Source organism: Neodiprion virginianus, chromosome 6 (assembly GCF_021901495.1).
Source record: "Neodiprion virginianus isolate iyNeoVirg1 chromosome 6, iyNeoVirg1.1, whole genome shotgun sequence".
NCBI lineage: Eukaryota > Metazoa > Arthropoda > Insecta > Hymenoptera > Diprionidae > Neodiprion > Neodiprion virginianus.
The window spans coordinates 30,569,996-30,593,194 of NC_060882.1; the positions used below are offsets into that span (position 1 = coordinate 30,569,996).

General features: G+C 36.5%; 2 protein-coding genes across 7 annotated transcripts; one reads left to right on the top strand and one right to left on the bottom strand.

Annotated features, from left to right (window-relative positions):
• Positions 1-2,863: 2,863 nt before the first annotated feature.
• Positions 2,864-16,085, bottom strand: LOC124307206 (ubiquitin carboxyl-terminal hydrolase 8). Of its 6 annotated transcripts, none has more exons than XM_046768685.1 (13): positions 16,023-16,085; positions 14,868-15,161; positions 14,297-14,673; positions 11,920-12,856; positions 11,568-11,743; positions 11,308-11,461; positions 10,119-10,301; positions 7,299-7,532; positions 7,029-7,133; positions 6,713-6,925; positions 6,070-6,425; positions 5,480-5,595; positions 2,864-3,513 (listed from the first exon to the last, which is right to left on the bottom strand). In XM_046768685.1, the coding sequence occupies exons 1-13, from the start codon at positions 16,068-16,070 to the stop codon at positions 3,506-3,508; spliced, it is 3,201 nt and encodes a 1,066-aa protein (XP_046624641.1). In that variant the 5' UTR covers positions 16,071-16,085; the 3' UTR covers positions 2,864-3,505. The 6 variants fall into 6 exon arrangements, with proteins under 6 accessions (XP_046624641.1, XP_046624636.1, XP_046624637.1 ...); XM_046768680.1 differs by lacking the exon at positions 2,864-3,513 and adding an exon at positions 3,522-4,477; XM_046768681.1 differs by lacking the exons at positions 2,864-3,513; positions 16,023-16,085 and adding exons at positions 3,522-4,477; positions 15,243-15,717.
• On the top strand, positions 14,602-23,121 carry LOC124307226 (EP300-interacting inhibitor of differentiation 3). Its single transcript, XM_046768741.1, has 8 exons — positions 14,602-14,606; positions 21,456-21,580; positions 21,694-21,786; positions 21,947-22,077; positions 22,161-22,275; positions 22,381-22,674; positions 22,780-22,898; positions 22,971-23,121. Exons 2-8 carry the CDS (start codon positions 21,481-21,483, stop codon positions 23,034-23,036), a joined length of 918 nt encoding a protein of 305 aa, XP_046624697.1. The 5' UTR covers positions 14,602-14,606; positions 21,456-21,480; the 3' UTR covers positions 23,037-23,121.
• The last annotated feature ends 78 nt before the right edge of the window (positions 23,122-23,199 follow it).

Consider the following 23,199-nt stretch of genomic DNA (forward strand, 5'->3'; position numbering starts at 1 on the left):
TAACATTTGCCTACAACGCCCGCGGCGTTTTTACGTTAGTGGAACGACAATTTCAGCGGTCGTGGTCGATGGCGTTGCGGGCGTTTAGTGGAACGTACCCAGTGTGACACTGTGGGTATGTTCCGATATACACTGCGAGAACTATTCAGTGCTCTTACTGGGGAGGAATTCGTTCCATTATAGACTGACAGTATACAGTCGCAGTATTCTAGGGAAATATATGACGTCATAAATTGTCGCCATTTTTCTACTGTGAATACTGGTGTTTTCGAGGTAAGGTGCTCTCAGTGCTATGATCAACAGCATTCAGAAATTTAACAGCTCCACCTGCTTCCACTATTGATAATTATTATTATTGAATATTGTCATTTAAAAATACCGGCCGTTAAAAACAAAAATGGGAAATTTGAAGAAATTGTGTTTATTGCAGTGTGAAACAAATATTATGTATGAAATGAAAGTAACGGCAAAAAATGTCGATCACAGTATACTGTGCTGCGTTCCGTTTTAAACAGTAACCAGTATAGCTAACTATAAAGGAACAATATATGTAATACTCCGCAGTATACTAAATTGAAGTCACACCTTACAGTGCTCGCAGTGTATATCGGAACATACCCTGTGTTAAACGGTCGAACACTGTGTCCCACAGAAGCGTACGGCCTGCAGGCTATTTGAAGCAAGAAAAGTTGGGATGCTCGGACGAGCTATCCCCCTAACAGCTAGGTGTCGCTAGTGGTGCCTTTGCTTGTGTGGCTCACGTACAGTGCACTGTAGCACTGTAGTACTGTCAGTCAATCTTCGAACACGGCCCTAGTAGGGCCGGTTAGGCTGTAGCGCGCTTGCGCCAACAGAGAGAAATTTTTTCTATCTCTGTCGCTCACAGGTGACATGGGTGGGGGCACGGTCTTACATACAGGTCTGGAAACTCCTATCATGGAGACTAGAGGTAAGGAGGCTGAACCACGGTCTTACATACAGGTCTGGAAACTCCGTATGTAAGACCGTGGCTAGGAATGACTCACATATTGAATCAATTTGTAGTTTACGGTTTCGGCACTGCGTTACTATCGCTACTATCTAGTAGGGCCGGTTAGGCTGTAGCGCGCTTGCGCCAACAGAGAGAATTGTTTTCTATCTCTGTCGCTCACAGGTGACACGGGTGACCCTACTAGGTTACAGCGACCCTTTCGGCCAATCTAAGAATTATTGAAAGCGGACTCAAGAAGTGAGTCGCCTCCCACCAGCAGAGTTTCCAGACCTGTATGTAAGACCGTGATGGCGCTGTAGGTTTCTCTGCGTTGCCAACATGATTTATCCGGTGTAAAAAATTAGCCGTCTCATGTATATGCTCCACAAGTCCGTGATATGCTTCAAGCCAGCCCCCTGACACTCACCACTACTCGTATACTAAAAAATTATACGCGTCTTGTCCCCGTTTTTTAGTTCCTCTACGTGGCGCTAGTAGACTTCGGACACGCTCGCTGCCCTCGTTGACCGCGCGCAAGCTCGTCAGATAACTACTAGCGCCACCAGTGGTGGAAATTGGCGACAGAATCGAGGGACATTTTGCGAACCACTTTTAGCAGCGTGTGTCAGGGGGCTGCTCTAATCATGCATGCATACCTAACGCTTTTTTGTGACTCTGGTGCTTTCTGGTAGGGCCGAAGTAGGCAGTTTGAATTGATAGGAATCGGAATTTACCCTACCGGTAGCGTGGTCTACAGCAGTGTGGGCTCTGAGCCGACATTTGAATGAATACAAGCGATAGGAGCTTCAACGCAATCCTTAGCTGGTTTCACCTGTACGGACTAAAATAATATATGAGCGGAAATAGAACATGGCAAATTATGTTCAGTATATCGACGAACATTGAGATTAGACTGTATAAAAAATATCGACAGTATTTTTTTTTTGTCAATTCAAGTCGTAAATATTTTTCGAAATGACGGAAAAAAGATATTATCCAAGTTTCAGCTCTTGATATCAATATTTAGAGGTCCTCGTCGCGATTTTCTATTTTCCATTTAAATAACATGCGGATTTTTTTTTAAACTTTAGAAATTCATAACTCGTCAATGAATTTGTGCACTGATAAGACCAGAAGATATTTTTGTTGGAAATTGAACGCTCTACAAAAAAGGCCTCTGATCATTTTACGATAAATCTACTCGTTCAAAAGTTAAAGTCAAAAGGTATTTGAGGACCTTAAATAACTTTTGAAACAGTAAATTTATTGTAAAATGATAACAGACCTTTTTTGTAGAGCGTTCAATTCCCTACAAGAATACGTTTTGATCTTATCAATAAATTAATGCATTGACGAGTTATAAGATTCCAAAGTTTAAAACATATTTTTCCCTATGTTATTTAAATGAGAAATACAAAATCACGATCAGGCACCTCTAAATATTAATATTAAGAGCTGAAACTGGGACATCACCTTTTTTTCGTTATTTCGGACAACATTTTTTAATTGAATTTTGAAAAAAAAAAAAAACTAGCCGAGCTTTTGGATACAACAGTCTAATATGGGAAATCTATTGGTTAACGAAACGGGAAGAGATTTACTACAATAACTAGACGTAGCTAAATAGGCATACCTTTACCAGATTAGACTTCTGCATAAGAGCATTCAACAAATTGTGAAAAGTTTGTCTCTGAAAGCGAAAATGCATGAAGAAATCATAATCTGAGTAGAGTACGTGCTACTCAATATTCCGAATATAGAAGAGATCTTTCGTGCGATTCTCTTGTACCATTGGAGATAATTGATATTTTTTAATTATTCCATGATTCCACGGTTTACTTAAATTCAAATTTATTTACAAATTTTTGATACGTAAAAGTTTAGAAATGCTTTATACTCTCAAAATACTCATAATTTAAGCAACAGTCACGTCGAATTTTAGAGTAAATGCTAATACTTATATGTATGTGATGTATAGGCCTATATAATTGATAAGTAATGGAGTAGTTATTATGTAAGTTACGAGCAATATGCAAGAAGTGAAAAAAAGAATCGATTGACTGCAAAGGGCAAAATTCTCAGTTCACACAATTGCAAATAAAATAAATATTTGTGTTAAGTAATTATGAATTCATACCTATATGAATAATTTTTGTCAAAGCGTTTGTAGCCATTCGAAGAAAACTTACAATCGCAGCTATTTACATTAAATACTAAGCAATATTAAAAAATCTGCATTTTTGTGTGTAAATGTATTTACGGCATTTTCTGTCAGTTAACTCATTTTTTTTCGAATTCTCAGACATCCGTGCTTATAATTGGTCACATTCAAGGGGTTGTCCTATTTCTGCCCGCTAAAATGAGTTTTTTTTTAGTAATATGAAAAAAATTAGTTCCGAATTTTTTGTGTATGTTTATTGCTATATTAGGTTTTCAAAAAAAAAAGTGGTCAATCATTTTTACGAAAAATTCCGCCTCCTGACCTTCCTCGTCCGTGACGCCACAGATCTGCTGATGTGCCGGATTTATTCATTTCTATTTCTCTGAAAAAGAAATAAACGGCATTTCGGTTCTCATACATGTAGGTATCGTTCAATAAACATGTAAAAAAAATTTGTTCGGCAATTGACCATTTTCTTAAGAAAAATTTTGTCGACTTACTGATTCATCGAACAATAGCCACATGTGTGCGGAATAAAATATCATTCGGTTTTACTTTAATAATAAACATGCGTTGAAAATTCGGAAATAATTGCTTGCACTGCAGTTTCATTTTTTTCGAATTAGAAAACAACTCTTACTGTAGCGTACAGAGATGGGACACTCCCCTTAAGTACTAGTTGAGACTAGACTGCGTTTTCCCTTTCAGTGGATAAAATTTTTTATCAATACTTTATATAACTAAGATCAGGTAGGTATGGCAAAAAAGTCGGTGGTTCAGAAGAGTATTGATTTTCACTAAACTTTGCAACGCCATGAATCTTCCATTTTTGTTCTCTTTGGGACGGTAGGGTTTAGCAGAAGAAATAAAAAAAATAATTAAATAATTTTTTCACTCACTCGACACCTTCAATGTTATCTCTATATTTAAATAATTTATAAAGATATGAAAAAAACTTTCAGCAAAATTTGCATAGTGGGCATCTGCTACTTAATAGCGTTGGACATCTTTTCTTTTTTGCAAGTCTCAATGACAAAATCATATGAGATCAATCATTTGTGCTACTCCATGTGTACCTACTTTTCCAGAATCGTTTCAGTAATTAGAATGTACAGATTTTAAAATTAAAACTAACCGGCGTGTACCTACTTTTCCCAAATCAGTTTAGTAATAACAATACACAGAAACTAAGGTTATAACTAACCTGCGATTCTATGGTAAGATAACCCGTTCGTATTGAGACTGTGGACATTTTTTTTCAGTTCCATTAAATACCCAATGCCCGCAATTCTTATTTTTTTGTAGGTTATTGTACATACTTCTGTGGATTATGAGTTTCGCTAGACCTGTTTAATCCAAGTTATATGAATTTGTGAAAAAAAATTCACCACACATGATTGATTTAAAAATTTTACCAAATTTACGATGTGTGTAAAATACTTTTAATTAGTACTGAAATGTGGTCTATTATGAACAATATCTGAGTGGGTTGGAAAAAAGTAGCCGTACTGTCAAAGATTGTCATTATGGATGACACACTTTCGAGTGCTGCGATTATTATATATTTATACTTGGGCTTATGTTTACAAAGAACATGTCTGATACGAACATAGAAATAAAGTAAAATAAAAAATCAATAAGTCTTGGCAAAAATATTAGATATCTGACTTATGCTGCAATCGTAGTGTGTATAATTATATTGCCAGATCCAACTACTTTTTGAAGGTGAGGTGGTGAGCATCCAACAAGTCAATAATTGGGATATAAGTAACTCAGTCGTTTAGCCACTAGTAACACAGTAAGAATAAATTAATTGAAAAATATATATCAAGGTAAAAGTATACAGCCCAATAGTTGATGTGATGATATGCTTTTAACGCCAAGTCAGAGAATAAGATGAAAAATTAATGAATATTAATCGTCGCGCTATCGAACGATAGGCGTTAATGTTGAATAAATGCAGAAACACGTGAACGTAAGAGGTACGGTCCTTGTATATAGATACGTAAAGCAAAATATGATTTACATGTATTAAAGCGTATGTATTTCACACTAACGTTTATATTTGCAAGTGCTGCATGGATATTAAATTTCTGGCATACCCACAACATATTGTTCTGGTCAAAATATATAACACTAATGATATGCAGTCTGTCAATAAGAAATCGGGCACCAGCTTTGCATTAATTGAACAATTGTTCAAAATTACTAAATTTAACTTTGATTCGATGAGTGCGAAGTTTATGTTTCTTTGCGCTTCTTCCATTTCTATTCTGACAGATCCCATACATTGTTTCTTATTTTTAAATTAGTTGTTTATTCTTAGATATTAATATTTGGCTACATGCCTATGTAAGGTGAATTTCGAACAGATGTGTAGAAGAGTAAGTAAGCACTTGCAGTTTGTGATTTCACCTCACTCGGCGGTACCTCTCGCACAGTATGATCATCGTATTTATACCATCTGAAAATAAGAGAATATCTATTGTTAAGTAAAACTAAAGTGATACAGTCACAAAATTAAGATAAATCGGGACAAATCTTCAAGTTATTTTCAGTTCATCTAGCTGTCTACTAGATTTTATAGCTGTACTAGATACAAATACAAATTTTTGTAGAAAGATTTTGAAATCCATAATTCGCTTTACAAAACTATATAATATCGAATCCAAGACATAGATCTTGTTTTGCACTTCATGAAAATGTGTGTGTATCTGAGAATCATGAGGTAAACAAAGCTCAAAGTAACGTAGAATTTTTTTTCTAGATAATTTGAAAATAATTATCTTTTAGAATGATCTAAATATTATTTCAAAATACATCAATTTTATTTATTATTTTTCTTTTTTCGTTTTTATAAAATCTCCCTAGTTCACAACAATCGTTGTGAATCTCAAGTTAAAATTAGGACGCAAATATTCTTGTTTTAGGTACTGACTTATTTTGCGAAGCGCTGTTACAGTAGGCAGTGTAATGGCCACCATCCATAGTTCCATAATGATTCGAAACCGCATACAAATTGTAAGTTTGTTGATAAGAGTTTGGTGTAGTAATGTTACTTCCAGAATCGTATGCCACATAACTCCTTAGATCAAGTGAAACAAGGGGGAAATCGACCGCAGTATTTATTTTTTGTATCCATCCACCAGTCTCGCCAAACCTATTTAGGTGAATTACTATTATCGGTGCCAGTTTAACAAAGTCAAACTTTTTTGTCGCGTCTCTTGCAGTTTTACAGCTTGGACATCTCCATCCTGAAACTCGTTGTCCGCTTACATACTTCCTTATGCAGTCCTGAAAGAGAGATTATTGTAATCACTTTATTTACCTCTCTCGGGAGAACTTCATTCCGGAGGCAAGTATTATAAAAATCTTTATATTAAAATGAGATCTGAAAACTGCAGCAAGCAATCGCAAGAGACAGAAGTACAAAAATTCCTGGAAAACTTCGGTTCCAGTAGATCGCGACTTCATAGCGAAGATACAAATTGGGTATTTTACAGCATCAACAAGACAATAATGTATTAATGCTCAATAATTTTGCTTGGCTAACAATGAAACTTATTAAGTAGATGACGTACATCTAGAGTACATCGATTGGTGTCTGGAAGAGATAATGTCAGACTGTTGAAACTTTCATAGGTTGTGCTGCTGTTTCCACATGTAGCACAGCTGATGGTGGATCTGAGTTGACCGAAAAACAATTGAGATATTATAGAAGTTTGACCATCCAGAGCTTTATCCCATTCCTTGTCTGCGTTACTAATCAGGCGATCTACTTCCGGTTTTGCCTTCTGTGGGAGGATTGGTAATTGGTAATATGATTCATTTATTAAGAATTGTATCGTTATTGCGAATTTTAAAACGATGTGAGCCAGTTCATTTCTTTATTCCTACCGTTTTGAGATCGTTATGCATCCAGTCTAACAGGAATGTTAAAAATTCGTGAGAATCTTGTTGTTCATAACTCTCGAACTGCATTTTGTACTGCCCAATTGCTACCTGATAAAATTTTAAATTACGAATCGTTTTGGCTTTTTTTTTATTCCAGTGAAATTTACAACTTTGATGAAAATATTATGCTATTATCAGCATACAATAAAATATTTGTTTATCAGCTTAGATTAATTACATTAAACATCTCTGTATAAATCTTTGTCACTATACCTTGAGATCCCTGGGTGATATACTTCGATAATGACCACACCAAAGCGCTTTGATCACTTGCGCGACTTCTTCAACAACTTGGCCTTGGGTCTTTTTGTTTTTTGTATTTAAATCGTCGGTATAAAGTCCGTGGATGAAATATCTTGCCAAGCTAGTCGTGTTACTCAGGCACTGAATTATACTGTTCATGTAGCAAGAGTTTCCAAGGTTTTTGAGTCCAGTTATACCAGGATGCTGAAGTCAGTTGAAATTAAGCAAGGTGAATACTGGCATTTTACAAAGAATTATTTCAAAGCCTATCATTACTAATGATTAATAAGAAATAATTTCACTAATCGCCTTTATTTACCTTCTTGAAATAACTGATGATGTATTGGGATGATAGCTTTCTATGTACTCTTGTATAAACCATATTTTTTTGGCGGTAAGAATATTAATTTCATTTAAAATTTTATGCATAAAAGTGAAAAATTAAACCAAGAAGTAACTAATTTTTTGTTTTCTCAAGGGCAACATATTTTTCTTATGGGAAATAACAATTAAAATAGTGATGTGAAAATTGAATTGAACCGATGTATCGCAATTTTTGAATTTCAAAGGGCAAACATTACTGGACATAGAAATATACCATATATAAACATAGAAATGTAGCCGACATGATAAAGAAGCAAAATTCATACGCCGTAAAAATTATTCCTGCAGCTATGTGTACACACAATACAACAAATGTTGCGAACCCCAGAAACCACGTGAATTTTCTATTCTTTTTCCAGAAAATAAAGTGATATCCAGAAACACCTGGTACCTGGGTAGGTAGGGCAGTAATTACAGATTTTTTTCATTGTGGTCTCTTGGAAGGGATGTATATATTGAACATTAGTCATTAGATTGGATTGGGAAGCCCTGCATGATCTCCCATGCTTTCATATACATCTATGTGTCTGCTAATTGGCAAACGTGACCATGTAGCACGTGGAATATTGTGCCTACACAATCTGCGTATATGTATACTAATATAATCCTTATTCGGAATCAAAGTTAGATTTTAATGTCTGTTATTCAGGGACCAAAGATGGGTTTATTTTCGTTTTCACGGCTTTGGCCTGTCAGGGATCGATTGGATATGCTTAGTAGCATCTTGGGTTCAACTTAAAGAGCAGCATGATTCTGGTACTTTGATACTGTTTAAGCTGTAGTTTAGTTGCAAAAAATAGAAGTCATGCTATTCCGTTGAAACAGTATCATGGTACTAATTGCACTATATCAAGGGAAGTAGAATATGGATTATACAAGTAACATTTCAACAATCAAGTACATTATTCCTGCTATCTACGTATCTGATAAGAGGCAAGGTCAGGTAACCAATGATAGCTACTCGGTAGCCGAATCTAAAGATCTTTCACCACATGTTTGCCGAGGTGGTAATTATTTTGACACAATGACAACTAAAATAATATTTTACCTTGTAATGAAGCAATGAATAGAAATGGAATCAAATACTCACAGGATTGCTATTGTCAACTACATTGAGGAATTTGATTTGGACCATCTTCTCTTGAGATGCTTTTCGCAAATGCTATTGTACTCTTCTATAATGCTTGGGAATTGAGATAAATCACTTGCATAAACACAGCTACTGTGCGCACACATCTGAGAGTACAGATACTAAGAGAAAATGCAATGAATGAAAGGGCCTATCTCAGAAATGATCAATCACAAATTGCTAAATATCACGTATTATGAGAATTCATATTAGTTGAGCAGTCGCTGCTTAACCAAACTAAATTAACATCGGAAACTGCTGGGTAACTAGCACATAACTTTGTTATCTCAATTTGATCATAATATCTCCTGCACACGTGATCAATGGATTCTGATAACATTTTACATTTTAATAACTCTTCGAAACGTTTTGAAAACTCAACTGTGCCAAGCAAGATCTGATATTCAAACTTTACACATTTATACATCATTTTGGTACGATATTAAATTATGTTAATAGAAGATCTTTATGGCCTCTACTCTTTGATAAGATTAAAAAAAATGATATCCATGTTGTGTACATAAATTATTGAAATCTAAGGCTGAAAGTGTCAATTTATTTATACATCACAGAAAAATATCGCAGTAGCAGATAATTTGAGTTTTGTGCTCGTTATCTGTGATATTGATGATTAAATGTCATCAGATATTGAGAACACTAATTATGGTTTGACTTCTGCATTCATTTTATATAGAATCCTGATCCGCGACTTTCAATTATTCGTATAATAGCATCGTCTGAACGATCCATACCAAAATAAAACTATGATTAAGGACGCAACATGTGAAGAAGTGCTATTTTTAGTTACTATAAAAAATGACTGATAATTTGACGGGTACCAGTTAAAAAAGCATTTCTAAGAAACGAAACAGATAAAAAATCTCAACACTACTGTTTATAAAAGACGTGGCTCGGCATGTGGGCTTATAAGAACATATCACAAAGATGCATATGCCAAAACATTATTTTCACTCAACTGCAACTTAGCCGTTAGTCTCAATCAGTCTTTATTATTTATCTAGTTGAGATACGTCTTTTTCATTAGGTCCTGTCAAGTTTAGCACACTTAATCATTATAATTTTTTTTAGTATATGTTGGTAAATGAACTATTGAACCGTTCCATTTATCAGACTGCATATATTCGTAACAAGTACACCCAGAACGTTTCGACTAACTGCACAGTTTTTATTGGCAGTATAATGATATATTCCATGATAAAACGGTGGGCCAATTTTGAAGTAAAGTTATATTTGAATTATAAAGATCATTCTATTACCATGTTTCCGAACACTGGATTCATCCTCTGTTCCCGATCCCTTCTCAGAGGTTGAGTGTTGATAAAGGTATTGTTCATAATATTATTTTTATGTTGATGTTGTACCAGAGGCTTTGATGTTCTGTCCACTTGCGGTGTTTTACAGTCAAGACCTCGGGTCGCCGACTCATTACGAGTTTCCAACTGGTATATGGACCAAATGAATATGTTCACTTCAAGATAGGAAAACATACGCCGATTGGGAAAGTTGATGAAATTTTATATTCTTATGCATCCCCATAGGAATGGTATTTGTCTTTGTCTTTTGCGGACAACAAAGTATTCAAGTATGTAAGTCACAGCTCATACAATTAATGACAATCTGTAGCCGGATTGCACAAGATGACTCCGAAATAGATAGATACAAAAATAAAAATTCTTTATACAAATTCTGTATGCTATGAGAACTGAGGGCTTGAAATTTTTGTAATACTTCAGGATGCTGTAACATGCTCCAGAAAATATTTTTTAATTTGATAAATGTTTTGACGAGCTTTTACTCGTCCGCAGAATTATTCAAAATATAAATTGTGCAAATTCATTGGCTAGATGCCGTTCGTTGTGGAATGTTATCTTCTTGATAGAAAAAGTTGTCTTCACGAATTGTAAAGAGGGAGAAAAAATTAGCCATGATAGTTGTGACTGTAAAAATGGATATCAACCAAGGCATACGTCATGAATGAGAGAATGATGGACTGTGCACAAAATGATAAAACTGAATAGCATGATATGCTATCCCTGCTGGACCTTTTAAACAGAGAGCTCTAACTAAATTGAACAAAAATATTCATTACAATGTGGATCTCTCGCGCAAAAGAGTGTAGCTGCATTGATATACTCAGGGCCAGTCTAAGTCAGAAATGTCAATACAATGCAACCCCAGTCATACGAGAGTACTTTCAACATACCATGCGGATGCCTTGGAGCGGACCGCTTCAGTGCATTCAGGGTGACGCTGTTCTATATTAGCTTAAACGCATTGAAATTATATGAGTTGGCTCGCACTGTAAGTGCAAAATGTCTATTTCAAGAGACCATCTTTGTACAAAGGCAATTATGGGCTACCATTGTTTGAATTTCAATCCATCTGTTATTAATGAGCAAGTTAAAAGCAGATATTTACTTTGTATTGTGTCTTTAACTTCTTTACCTTCACGAGGTTTGGACTAGAATATGATCGTTTAAGAGCACTGTTCCTTATCTGTCCATCCTGTTTTAATGGGGTTTTTTTCGTATCCTTTTCAATAGCAGTTGGTGGAGTAGACATATTTTTTCGTTTCATTTCTTCATTTTCTTCAAGCTTTCTAATAATCAAATACATGTCGACATAGACAGTTGTTACAAAAAAAAAAAAAAATGAGTCATACCATTAAACTCCATAGTGTCGCAAGATCCTACTTGGTCACTTACTTATCCCGTTCGCTTACAAGTACTCTTTGCTCAATGGCCAGATATTGGGCTTCCTGCTCAGCAACGCCAATATCAAGCTCAAGTCTAACTTCTTCGTCGTGATGTTTAGGGTTCACTTTGATTCCATCCCGTTTGCATCTGTCTAATGCTTCTTTAATACTTGAGATTTGTTTCATCTATATATAAGAAAAAGCAGTACTTTTATGCAGTGTTTTTATACAGTACCTGAGTTTATACAACTTTAGGCACATCACTATCCTCTGTCGCTTATTAACGAACTTAGTAAAGCAAAACTTAGTAATGAAAACAGAGATCTGATTGCAGGGTTTCTATTTTTGTGAAATTCACTTACTTTTTCAATCATAGCCTCATTTATGGTTAGGGTTTGTTTCGATGTTTCAGTCTCCAGTTGCGTGCTAACATCGTCATTATCTCTACGAACTAACTGACTCTCCAACAATAACTTTTTTTTTGCCAATTTCAACTGAGTGTTTACTGTATCACGTTTGAACCTTAATAAGTTTAGCACCTTCTCGGAGTCCAAATCATAGGTTTTTTCAATGTTAGGTTTACTACTGCGATCGACTGTTGGTTTTTTAACGTTGCTTTCTGCAGATTCAATTATTATACTTTGTACTTCATCATTCTGGCTGACTCGTAAACCGCTTGGATGCGAAATTTCTGCAATCTTTTTTGGTAAAATTATAGCTTTTGGCTGATCATCGATAGGGTCTGCTTGGATTTTTAATGTGCCAGTCAGTGTAGCAGAGTATTTGCTGTTCTTTTTATTGCTATATAAAGTATTTACTCGATCACTATTTCGATTATCCAAAGTATTGGAATATCTAATTTGCGAATCTTTCTTCTCATTTAACATAGGTTTCAAACTCCTCGCCGGAATCTGCTTAACCTTTATTTCTGACATTGGTTGGTCTTCGTCCGATTGGTTCCACTCTGGGTATTCAACTTCCTCCAAGATTCCTGCCATGCTGTCATCTTCAATATCAGGGGGCATTACACCAGGATTTGTTGTAAATGTAGGGAAACAAGTTAACCACTCTTTGTATCCTCCGTGCAGCACAACTATCCTCTTATAAGCTACACCTGGATCCCAATCAAGCAGTGTATTCCTCAGCACGTTCAATTGATTGGTTGATTGTAACGAGGCTTTAGTGGACTGCCAATCTAACAATACTATCAGATCGCAGTATTCCCGAGCTCTGTGCCGAATAACTCGACATGTTCTCTCATCCCCGTTCAATCGTTTAAAAAGATCGGTAGCTAGTATTCTGAAATATTAGAAATACGAGAAATAACCAGCGACATGTTTCATCCGTTTAATAAATAACAATTCAAGAATCAGTATGAAGACTGGGTGTATTTGGGAATAAAAAAAAAAAAATACCGGGTTTTTCTAGAATTTCCCAGTGAAAAATATGTTTCTCCCAAGTGCCTAGACATAGATTATTGATATTATTCTGCATATCAAGGAAATTACAAGCCTTTTATATACTTTTATAACATCGCGCTTTAATTTTCATGAATGTTATTTATAGCTTGCAAAATACGAAATTCTATCAATAAAATTTGAGATCACAGGAATGCGTGCGGGAGCTTTTCATCACCATGTTAAGAATTTCAGGGTACATTGATAATTTAAATGTGTAAAATATTTTAGAACCTTTATTTTCACATCAGGTTCATCGTATGTCTAATGGTATAAGGATGTATGTGTCATTATACGAGCTTTTACCACATGTAAAGATAAAAAGGCATATTTTTTTTCCTCGATCGTATTTAAGCGAAAAATATGAGCATACATTCGAAAACATTGAAATTCAAAAATGTAGTTAATGTAGAGCGTCGTACGTACGGTCGGTATGCTCTTTAATCACAAAGTTTATGAAAAATAATTATGTTCTCTAATGGTGTAAGGTCGCATGTTCCCACATACAACCTTATACCGTTGCGTATGATGTTATTTTTTGAGAAAATAAAAATTTTAAACATCCTTCCCAAAATAAACGAATCTTTACTTTTCAAAGATTTTTAAAGCGTTTGCAAGAAAAAATAAATTGGCGAATACGCCCTTGTACTGTTATGTCCGATATAATTATTTGTGAAAAAAAATTTTTTATCCTTTCCGAAATTAATAAATTTTTACATTCGAAAGGTTTTCAAAGCTTTAAAATAAGTTGGCGAATACGACCTTATACCCTTACGTCCAACATTATTTTTTGACAAAAGACGCAATTGTAAATTTTTTTTCAAAATTGAGAAATCTTCATATTTTGAAGGGTTTTGCATTGGTCGCGAAAAAAACACAAAAATGGCGGATGCAACCTGATATCATTTATAAGTGTGATAAATAAAAATATTTTTTGGTGCAAAAGGGCATATCCACCAAACAGAGGGCCATTAACCTCTGTAATTTTTACGTCTAATTTTTTAACAGATTTTTTCTTCCGAGAAATTCGCATCTTTGGTGCATATGTCTTTATACCATTAGACAAACGATATTATTACACTATGTCAACCAGGTAGAATGGGAAAAAATTTTTCTAAACAAAACATGAATTGTGCACTAATTGTGCAAAATTTATCTTACTATCACAGAGTACCAGAAAATTTCAGTTTTTCCCCAGTAAGAAAAATTTCTGGCATTTCTCCAGTGCGTATACACCCTGGAAGAGTATCTCATTTAAAGCCAATGAAAACTGTGTGTTTACCCAGTCTTTATTAGGTCAGTTGGAATGTTTATGCATTGATCGCTTCTGATATGTGAATTTTGAAAATCTCCTCGCGGTCTAATATCAATTATTATTATTCGATCAACCAGTTTTTGCATTTCTTGAAACATCTCCATGCATGTTATCGACGTTTCAGTCAGTTTGGTATCTGGGTCATCCGTCGGTGTGTCGGGTAAATTCAGCTCGATATCCCCAACTTCATTTAACAAATCATCATCGTTCATGTGATCGCTTTCAATTATCACCTTTTCAACAGTATTCAGTATCTGTTTAGTATTCTCTTCCAATCGTTTCACCTTATACCTGTTTTTCAATCTGTCAGCAATTTCCTCCAAAAGACTTAGTATCTCCTTTACCTGTAAATCACACACACTTAGCTGCCTAATTTAAGTAATGATTTTCGAAAAATCAATACTGCTCAAAAGTCAAGCAATTTTTCCTAAAAGGTATGAGGGCTGGATAATGTACTATTAAAAAAAAAATGTTGGAAATAGGTCAACCTAACATTTTCTGCCATCTACCAAAATCTATAACTTTTGCCCAGGATTACCTTAGACCCCGAAACATAAGGCTTGAGAAAATCTTTGTTTTCTGTAAAATCAGGCGTTTTTTGGAGCCAGCGAATGCAGTGAATCCATCGCATATAAACTATATAAGCCATTTCATCATCTCCAGTCAATCTGTGTTTCTTTCCTTCATCCAGTAATTTTCCCAAAGATTTGCATACCATCTTAGGATTTTTTTTTTCGAATTTAACTTCTGCTTGGCTCGTTAAATCTTCGAAACATGTGGCACAATGAAGCGGACAAGTGGGTACAGTACTTGGCATTGTCACTGTAGGATTCTGTTTTTAAATTAAAAAGTCAGTCGGGTCTTCTGCTTAACCAACGTTTGAAATAGACGATTTGGAAATTGAGGTTCGTACAACTAGTTATTCCAATGATCAATTGAAAGTTGCACCGACATCGTGAAGTTTCATGAAAATTGGTACACATTGAACACGGTTCAACATGTTTTGATAACTTTTTTTTTATATAATACGAACTAAAAAATCTGTATCTGTGAGTTTGGGATAAAGCCAAGCTTCTATTAGTTGACTGTATTTCGAGAATTCTACAGATCCGATCATTACAAATACGTAGTATGCCTCATGAAAGGTATGTACGTCACACAACATTGGTGGTTATAGAAACGGTGACATTTGCTTTCACGTCTCTTTCGTCGTTGATTTGAACATACTAGTGTTTTAACAGTGGAAACAGAAAGATACAGTTACCCGCAACTCCCAACTGATAGGCGACAAATAATTAAAGTCAACGCAGGTAATCGAAGGCACTGAAATATACTCCACCTCAAACGCGTACCGCGCACACGGAGGTATTCAACTGGATCTGACTATATCACGGTCTTAAGCTGCTTTTTGACGTGCAGCAAATAGCTGGATGCATCAGCAGCAAAAATGCTCTGATTGGTCAATTATGCTATCGGTTCTATGCCTAACTACAATTGTTTCAATTTTCCTGAATAAGCGGTCGAGTTATCAAACATTGCAATTGTGTTATCAAACACCTGTAAATGAGCAACGATTGCCAGTATGAGGAATGGAATACAAAGCAATTTAGTGTTGAATGAGGAGCTGTCGTACGATGGTCGTACGTTAGGTGCGCCTGGATTGGGCAAACTCTGGGGACTATTGCATAACTACCCAGGCAGCATTCTGTTCACGGACCTCAACACATCCGTAGCATTTCATGTAGCATCAGATCATGAAAGACCGTGTTCGGCAGCACTTTGCGGCAGAATTAAGGCTGGAGCACATAAAATTACAGAGTCCATAGGCAGAATGCAGAAGCCGTAGCACATGCGCAATTGCAAAAGGCCAGTCCGTATGGTTTATGCATTCTGCCTATGGATTATGGATTTCAATCTACATAAAGATCCATAAGCCATATTCCATGGCATATGGCATAACGAACAAGAATTATTTGTGTGACAAATTTGACAGCAAACGGCAGGAAACACGCGACTGAATGCATATTTTTACTTCCTGAGGCATATAAACCAATTGGTATATATCACCTCATATTATACATGTATTTGATGCGGTAACTATGGGTTTGAAGTTATATTTCATAACATCAGATGCTTTTGTAGAGTTTCGACTGCTTTTATACATCCATGTGAGTACTTATATCCTTATTTTTTCAATGTTGGTAAGCTTTAGGTTATATTTTTCTGACGATATTATTCTTTCCACGCACTTTATAAGAACACATGTCTCTATTTCGATTTGTGATTTACGGCAATTTTTTACCGTACTATTAATAGTCTTATATTATCGAATTCCTTCATATCATCTGTGTAATTTGGATTTTTTTTTCACATATTATTATCATAGACATATAAAAATACACGGCGCGAGGTCAGAGGTAGCCCGTTGGTGAATGCGATAGCGGGATAGAAAGAGAAATATGCATATGGGTCCATCCTTCTATCTTTGTCTAATCGCGCGCATGCGCGCTCAGCATTCTCGCGCAGTGTGGTATACTGGGCTAAGTTCAGAAACCTTACCCGAATGACTCGAGTATCGTCGTGTTTTTGTTTATTCTCATGTGTTAGGCAGAGACAGTATGATATCCGAGTTCACTCGGGTAAGGTTTCTGAACTCAGCTCTGGCATACACGACTCGCGTGTCCCGCGCATGCGCGATTAGACAAGGATAGCGGGGAGCCTATATGCAGCTTTCTCTTTCTACCGCGCTATCGCCTTCTCAGCCCGCTCACGCGGTCTATTCTTGTATGTCTATGATTATTATATATAATCTTCCACAAAGCCGATCCTGGCGAAGCATACACGAATCATGCATGTCTGCGGCAGGCACCTCCCGGAAAACAACATTCGCAAGTCTTCAGCTAGGCAGGTCCTGGGTAGTCTGGAAATTCCAATGGAGGGGGTAGATCGTTTGAAGCAATTTTTGTGTTCACTAGTCGCCACTAGGTTCGTTGCGATCTTATTACAGCGGCGGGACCGGGGGGGTCCAGACAAGACCGTGGTATTCGCTCACTCACGCTCACTCATCGTATTTATTGAGGTTATTGTTATCCTGGTAACTAGACCGCAGCGACAACTGGTGGTGCCGCTAGAATCGAAATTTGCCCTCGCCAAGCGGCGCGAATAATCGTGGCTCTCAGCATAGGAGTTTCCAGACCTGTATATAAGACCGTCGTCCGCATAAACCGGCCTCGGAGATTGCAGCCCTCCGGTCTTTGGTGCACAAATTGAGAAACACAGGCTTGAAGACGGTCACGCTGCGTTTTATAGGAAGGGGCTTTGAGTGCCTAGACCACGGTCGTATGTAAAACCGTGGTTGCATCCACTTGTTTGCCGTTTGTGAAAATTTACCTGTAGGCGTAGTTAGTAGGGGTTATGAAATAGTAAGACAAAAATTGTAGCGGATCACGATGTAAGAATAATAGCGTTTTCCACGGATTGCACTGAGTGTGAACTGAGAGCGCACTAGCGGTAGACTCGTATTTCCAGCGTGTTCCACTGGCAGCTCGAGTGGGTGAATTTAGCACTGAGTGCGTAAAATATTGCATTGAAATCGGGAGTCGGTGTCAAAGCAGTGCAATTATGGCTGCCGATCGTGAAAGAGTCGAAGTAGATGCAGTGAGAGCAACTCTTTTATTAGATCTAATTTCATCTTCGTCTAGCAGTGATGATGCTTGCTGGAGCCGAAAGATAGTAGAGGAGAGATTCCCAAAATTTTAAATTTCATGGGAGTAATCCACAGCATGTCCGATATCGAAGTATGGATACACATTTTTTCAGCTTCTAGAGGTTAACTGCTAGGTATATTTCAAGAGATTGGGACAACTTGACTTGCTGCTTATTAATTTTTATCTTTTCAGCGGAATTGTCAATTTTTTTTGCCCTTGTATGCTCGTGCCTAAAATTTGTGACATTTATTTACAAACAAAAAATTACCGTTGCGTTTGTTCAATTGGCTTCTTTATCACTTGGTTGAAAAACTGTACAGTCGCACAGTCGGTCAAGTAACGTCACATTATTTCTGATTTAGGATAAATTATGATCTAGTCTGCCTTTATACGTTTTACGGTTCCATTCAGAATGTTTGCCCCGATGCCAAGCTAGTGCGCACTCAGTGCAATCAGTGGAAAACGCTATAATAGGTGGTCCGGCTGCCCTATGCATGGCTCAGTCTATCTTTATATAGTCTATGAGTCCTACAGACCCGTAGCTGACTGGTGGACAGGTACCGAATTATGCAAAAATAATCACAGTCGTCGAGTCGCAGCAGTAGTGCGATTCTGTAACTCGTTATGAGAATAACGATTCGGAACGCTATCGTAACGATAACGAATTTCGCCGCGTGTAACGACAATCTCATAACGACGGTGCGATTCCGTAACTACGAATAGCGACACTTCGACGTTACAGAATGGGATAACGAATCGTCGTTATGGATACCGACAGGAAGTGACGTATTGTGACAAATCCTTAGTAAGTAACTAGAATTTTATCGAAACTCGCCTTAAAATAGCTGAAATTCGTGCCGCGGTGGCGCGCATGAAGGTTTAAATCGTTTAAATCGAGGCGCGCACAATCACTCAGTCACAGTCAGTGCAAATCCATCGTATAGTGAACATTGTAAATATAAATATCACCATTGTTATTATATCTTAACACCGTTTAATACTTTTAATAAATTTTAATACGAGTAAAAAAATTTATTTGCACTCATACTCTTAAAAGGAGCCCTTTGACCACGTGTCGTGAATCCCCATGCAGCGTTTACTGCTTCTACGTCTTCCTCACTATTCTTTTTGCATGGACCACCATTGGGTTCTTCACGTAGAACCAATATTCTGAAGAGTAAAATTATATAACTACTCCCATTTTTTACTAAAAATCATAACTGTAGCTGTAATATTTTTAATACTTCAAGAAGTCTTTGAGTTTGTTAATTTCATGGAGGCAAAGCTATTTAAAAACAATACCACTTGAAAAAAAAATTGAGGTCTAGTTTAGAATAAAGATTTTTCGCGTTTTTATTTTTTGTTCGGGTTAAAAAAGGTGAATATTTTTTATAAAATAAAGTGATACTTTAAAAACACAATTGAATATTTCTTTATATACAATCAATTGTAAACATTATAGTTGAAGGAATGTAAATTCGAAAAATTGGTGATTTTGAAAAATTAACGACGGAGCCAGGAATCGAACCTGGCGTCTAGAGTTGCTTGACCGGAGCCTTACTCCTATGAGCCTATGAGATTTTGATGAAATAATATCTGTGCATTGAAGATATTAAAGAAATGAAATAACATGGAATTTTGAAAAAGGTACGCCAAGGCGGTACGTCGGAGCGTAACACCGCCCTGACTCTGTTGTCGTTAATTTCTCTCATCACCTTTAAACATTATACTTGTTGGCAATTTAACCACAAACATCATTCCATATTCTGTATTCTATTCTTCCGCATCACGGAAGTTGGGAAATCTTTCTCTCATAATTTGTTGTTGAATTCGTTGAGCCAAAGCGCGTGGTCCTCGTCTGGTGTATTCTTCATCTTGATCCATCGGATCAACATCATTCTCTACGGGATGAGCTATCGGTGCTAGTTGTTCGTCATCTTCATTGTTTAATCGTAGTTGCACTCTCATGTTGTGCAGTACTGCACACGCATTAACAATTTTCGCTGCGAACGCTGGTTCGTACATCAAGACTTGCTGGTATGACAAGCATCTCCATACAGATTTAAAAACTCCAAACAACCGCTCGACGACGCTTCTAGCCTTACATAGTTGTTGTGTATATTGATGTTGTCGCGTATCTTCAGAAAAATTGGCCAGAGGTGTTAACAGCCAAGGCTCCAATGGATATCCAGCATCACCTGATGGAAAATATATTGATTTAGAAAAAAGTAGACTAAATATAATATGCATATTATGTATATAAAACTCAAACTGAACCTATGCTGCTTTGCTGAACAGTGAAAAATATTTTCGCTTTGAGTGCGCTTAAGGTGTTAACCAAGATTCATCACAGCTTCTTGAGGCAGGCGAAAAAGGCTGAGAAACTCTTCTCGTGGTAGCTGAAACGGATTCTGAGCATCTCTCAGTCGCCTTCTTTCCACACGACGTTCGAGTCGACGTAATCTTTCCTCAAGAACGAATACATCCCAAGCAAGGTATTCGATAGCCATGATCCTTTGAGATTGAAGATAATCAAAGAAACAGCGTAAATAATAGACTTAATAGTAGAAATGAATTATTAATGAAATTAATGAATAATTATATTTGTGGAAGCAACTTTGTGGGTTCTTTGGAGCAATACTACAATTTATAGGTTATGTTATTCTTTTTTAGAAAATAATAAAATCTATTCTACAATTTTTTCTGAAGTCAATCTGCATTGATAATTCCTAATTACTGGAAAATTCAACTTACTTATTGGTTATTTCAAACGGCGTAATTATTTTTTACTTTCGGAGCACTTTTCGAAGCACTTTCTCGGAGTCGAGAAAAATATGGGAAACGCACACCACTCCTCTAACTCGTGCGCAAAGTGTCGTTATAATGGTCGTTATAGCGTACCGAGGGGGTCTCTGAGCCTCGCTATCCGCTCGCACCGTAACGACATCATAACGACACTTTTCGTTACTAATAACGACAAAACTCGCTAAGAATAGTGTACAGAATCGCATTTGTCGTTATAATAGCGACGCGGTCGGTAGCATAACGAAACTTGTCGTTATGAGTCCATAACGACAGCACAACGAGTTACAGAATCGCGCTACAGGACACCTATTATTTTTACACCGTGTAGCGGGTCGATCGTGGCCGTGTTCGTAAATTGACTGCCAGTACTAAAAATTCCCTAGGACAGAGACAGAGCTGTTCATGAACTCGGCAGCGCAAGAGAGATGAAAGATTGCTGACAGTACTGTCAGTCAATTTTCGAACACGGCCCGTATATTGTAACGACATCCAAAGAGAAATCTATCCATTTTTCATCTTCCCGATTTTCGAGCGCCGTTCGAGACGAAATAGGTTTTTCGAACTGATTATCGAGGTGCATGGTCTGTAAGTACGCGGCAAAATCTGCTTAGAAGTGGTCGGAAACGATTTGTCTTTGCAATGTCAGACAACGAAAATAATGTATCCGTGGAATCATCTCACTCTCCACAAAAACGGAAAGCGTTTTACCGAGAATATTTGGGAAAAACAAAAGTTCTCCGTAAGTTCACACCAGTTCAAAATTCACGTATTCTAAAAGATGTTTCATCCTAGCATGCTTTTGAGGTTGTGACCGCCGATATCTTCATATATTTTTGTTTGTTTTCGTTATAGAGGAAAATGTAGGCAAAAACACGATTATGACGTTACGTACCATAATGGCTAATACAGATATTATAAACGAAGATGAGGAAGCTATAGACAAAGGTATATTCTCAAGCAACGAACTTTGTTATTTTTCCATAAATGTTTTTCACCCAAGTTTCATAATTTCTTAGAACACATATCATCAAAACTGACATGGAATTTTAAAACTAAATAATCCTCTACCGCTTCTTTAAAAGTAATATATGCATGGTTTGTTTAGCTAATTACACCGATGAAGTTCTGCTAGATTCAGAAGTGATGTATGTATCCTCAGATGTTCTGAAACGTTGTACAGAAACTTTGAACAAAGACATGAGCCCATACGACCACACTGAATTTGCTGAGAAAATAGTTAGTACACATCGGATTTTCAATTGGAAAAAACAAAAAATTAAATTCGTAATGGTTATCAGTTTCAAGATTTTACCTTCTAGTTATCTTACGTGCGGCTGCGCCCAGACACAATGTTAGAGGAAGTACACTGGCCGATTTTGACTGATGAAGTACTGAAGTGTTTGAACGTTACTCCACAATATTCTTATCTTTTAGGTTTGTTCATTGTGTTCCCAATTGTGAGTCATTGTAAATCTTTAAGATGCATTTCCTACTCTTCCAAAACACAAGGCTATTTTCTAATTCTGTTCTTATATGTAGGAACCCTGAAGCCATTAGAAAAGAGGCATATCGCAAAGCGAAAGCAAGGACCTCGAGACATCCAAGTAGCTATTAAAAGGCCTGAGAATGTTCAAGCTGTCGATAAAGTTGAACACGGAGTTGAAGAAACAGTACGGAAAATAAAAACTCTTGTGTCTCATCATTACAAAACAAATGACAAGCCACTTGATTTCTTCAAACTTATTCTCAATCCAGTTGACTTTGGTCGAACTGTGGAAAACATGTTACATGTTTCATTTTTAATCAGAGATGGATTATTACAATTAACGAAAGGTTATACAGCTATCTTTTATCTTAATATTCCACAGCATATTTTAACAGCTGTTAGAAATATTTTTAGCTGTACAAATACTCATCTATACATATGTCATTGAACAGATAAGAGGGGAAAATTGGTTGTTCAGCCAAGTAGCAAAGAAGCATGTACTAATGCAAAACGAAAAGGAAACGATTCACATATTCAGAACGTAATGTCAATAAACGCAGGGCAGTGGCAAGTGAGTAGAAAGTATAATCAAATTCAACTTTGGACTAAAAGTTTGTCAACATCGTTTTACAATTTGTTTTAGATTCTAAAAGAAACATATCATCTGGATGGAGCCATGATTAATTTCACAACTTCTGTTCATTTGTAAACTTCTCCCAGCACGGGGTTGAATCAAAAATCACGTTAATATGTCAATCTTCCATTTAAACAATAAACGTATATTTTATTTTTCACATGTTTAATTTTTATTGTTTTTATGATTTCTAACTCGTATGTACAGACCTCTGAGTAATAACCTCGCCCAATAAGCA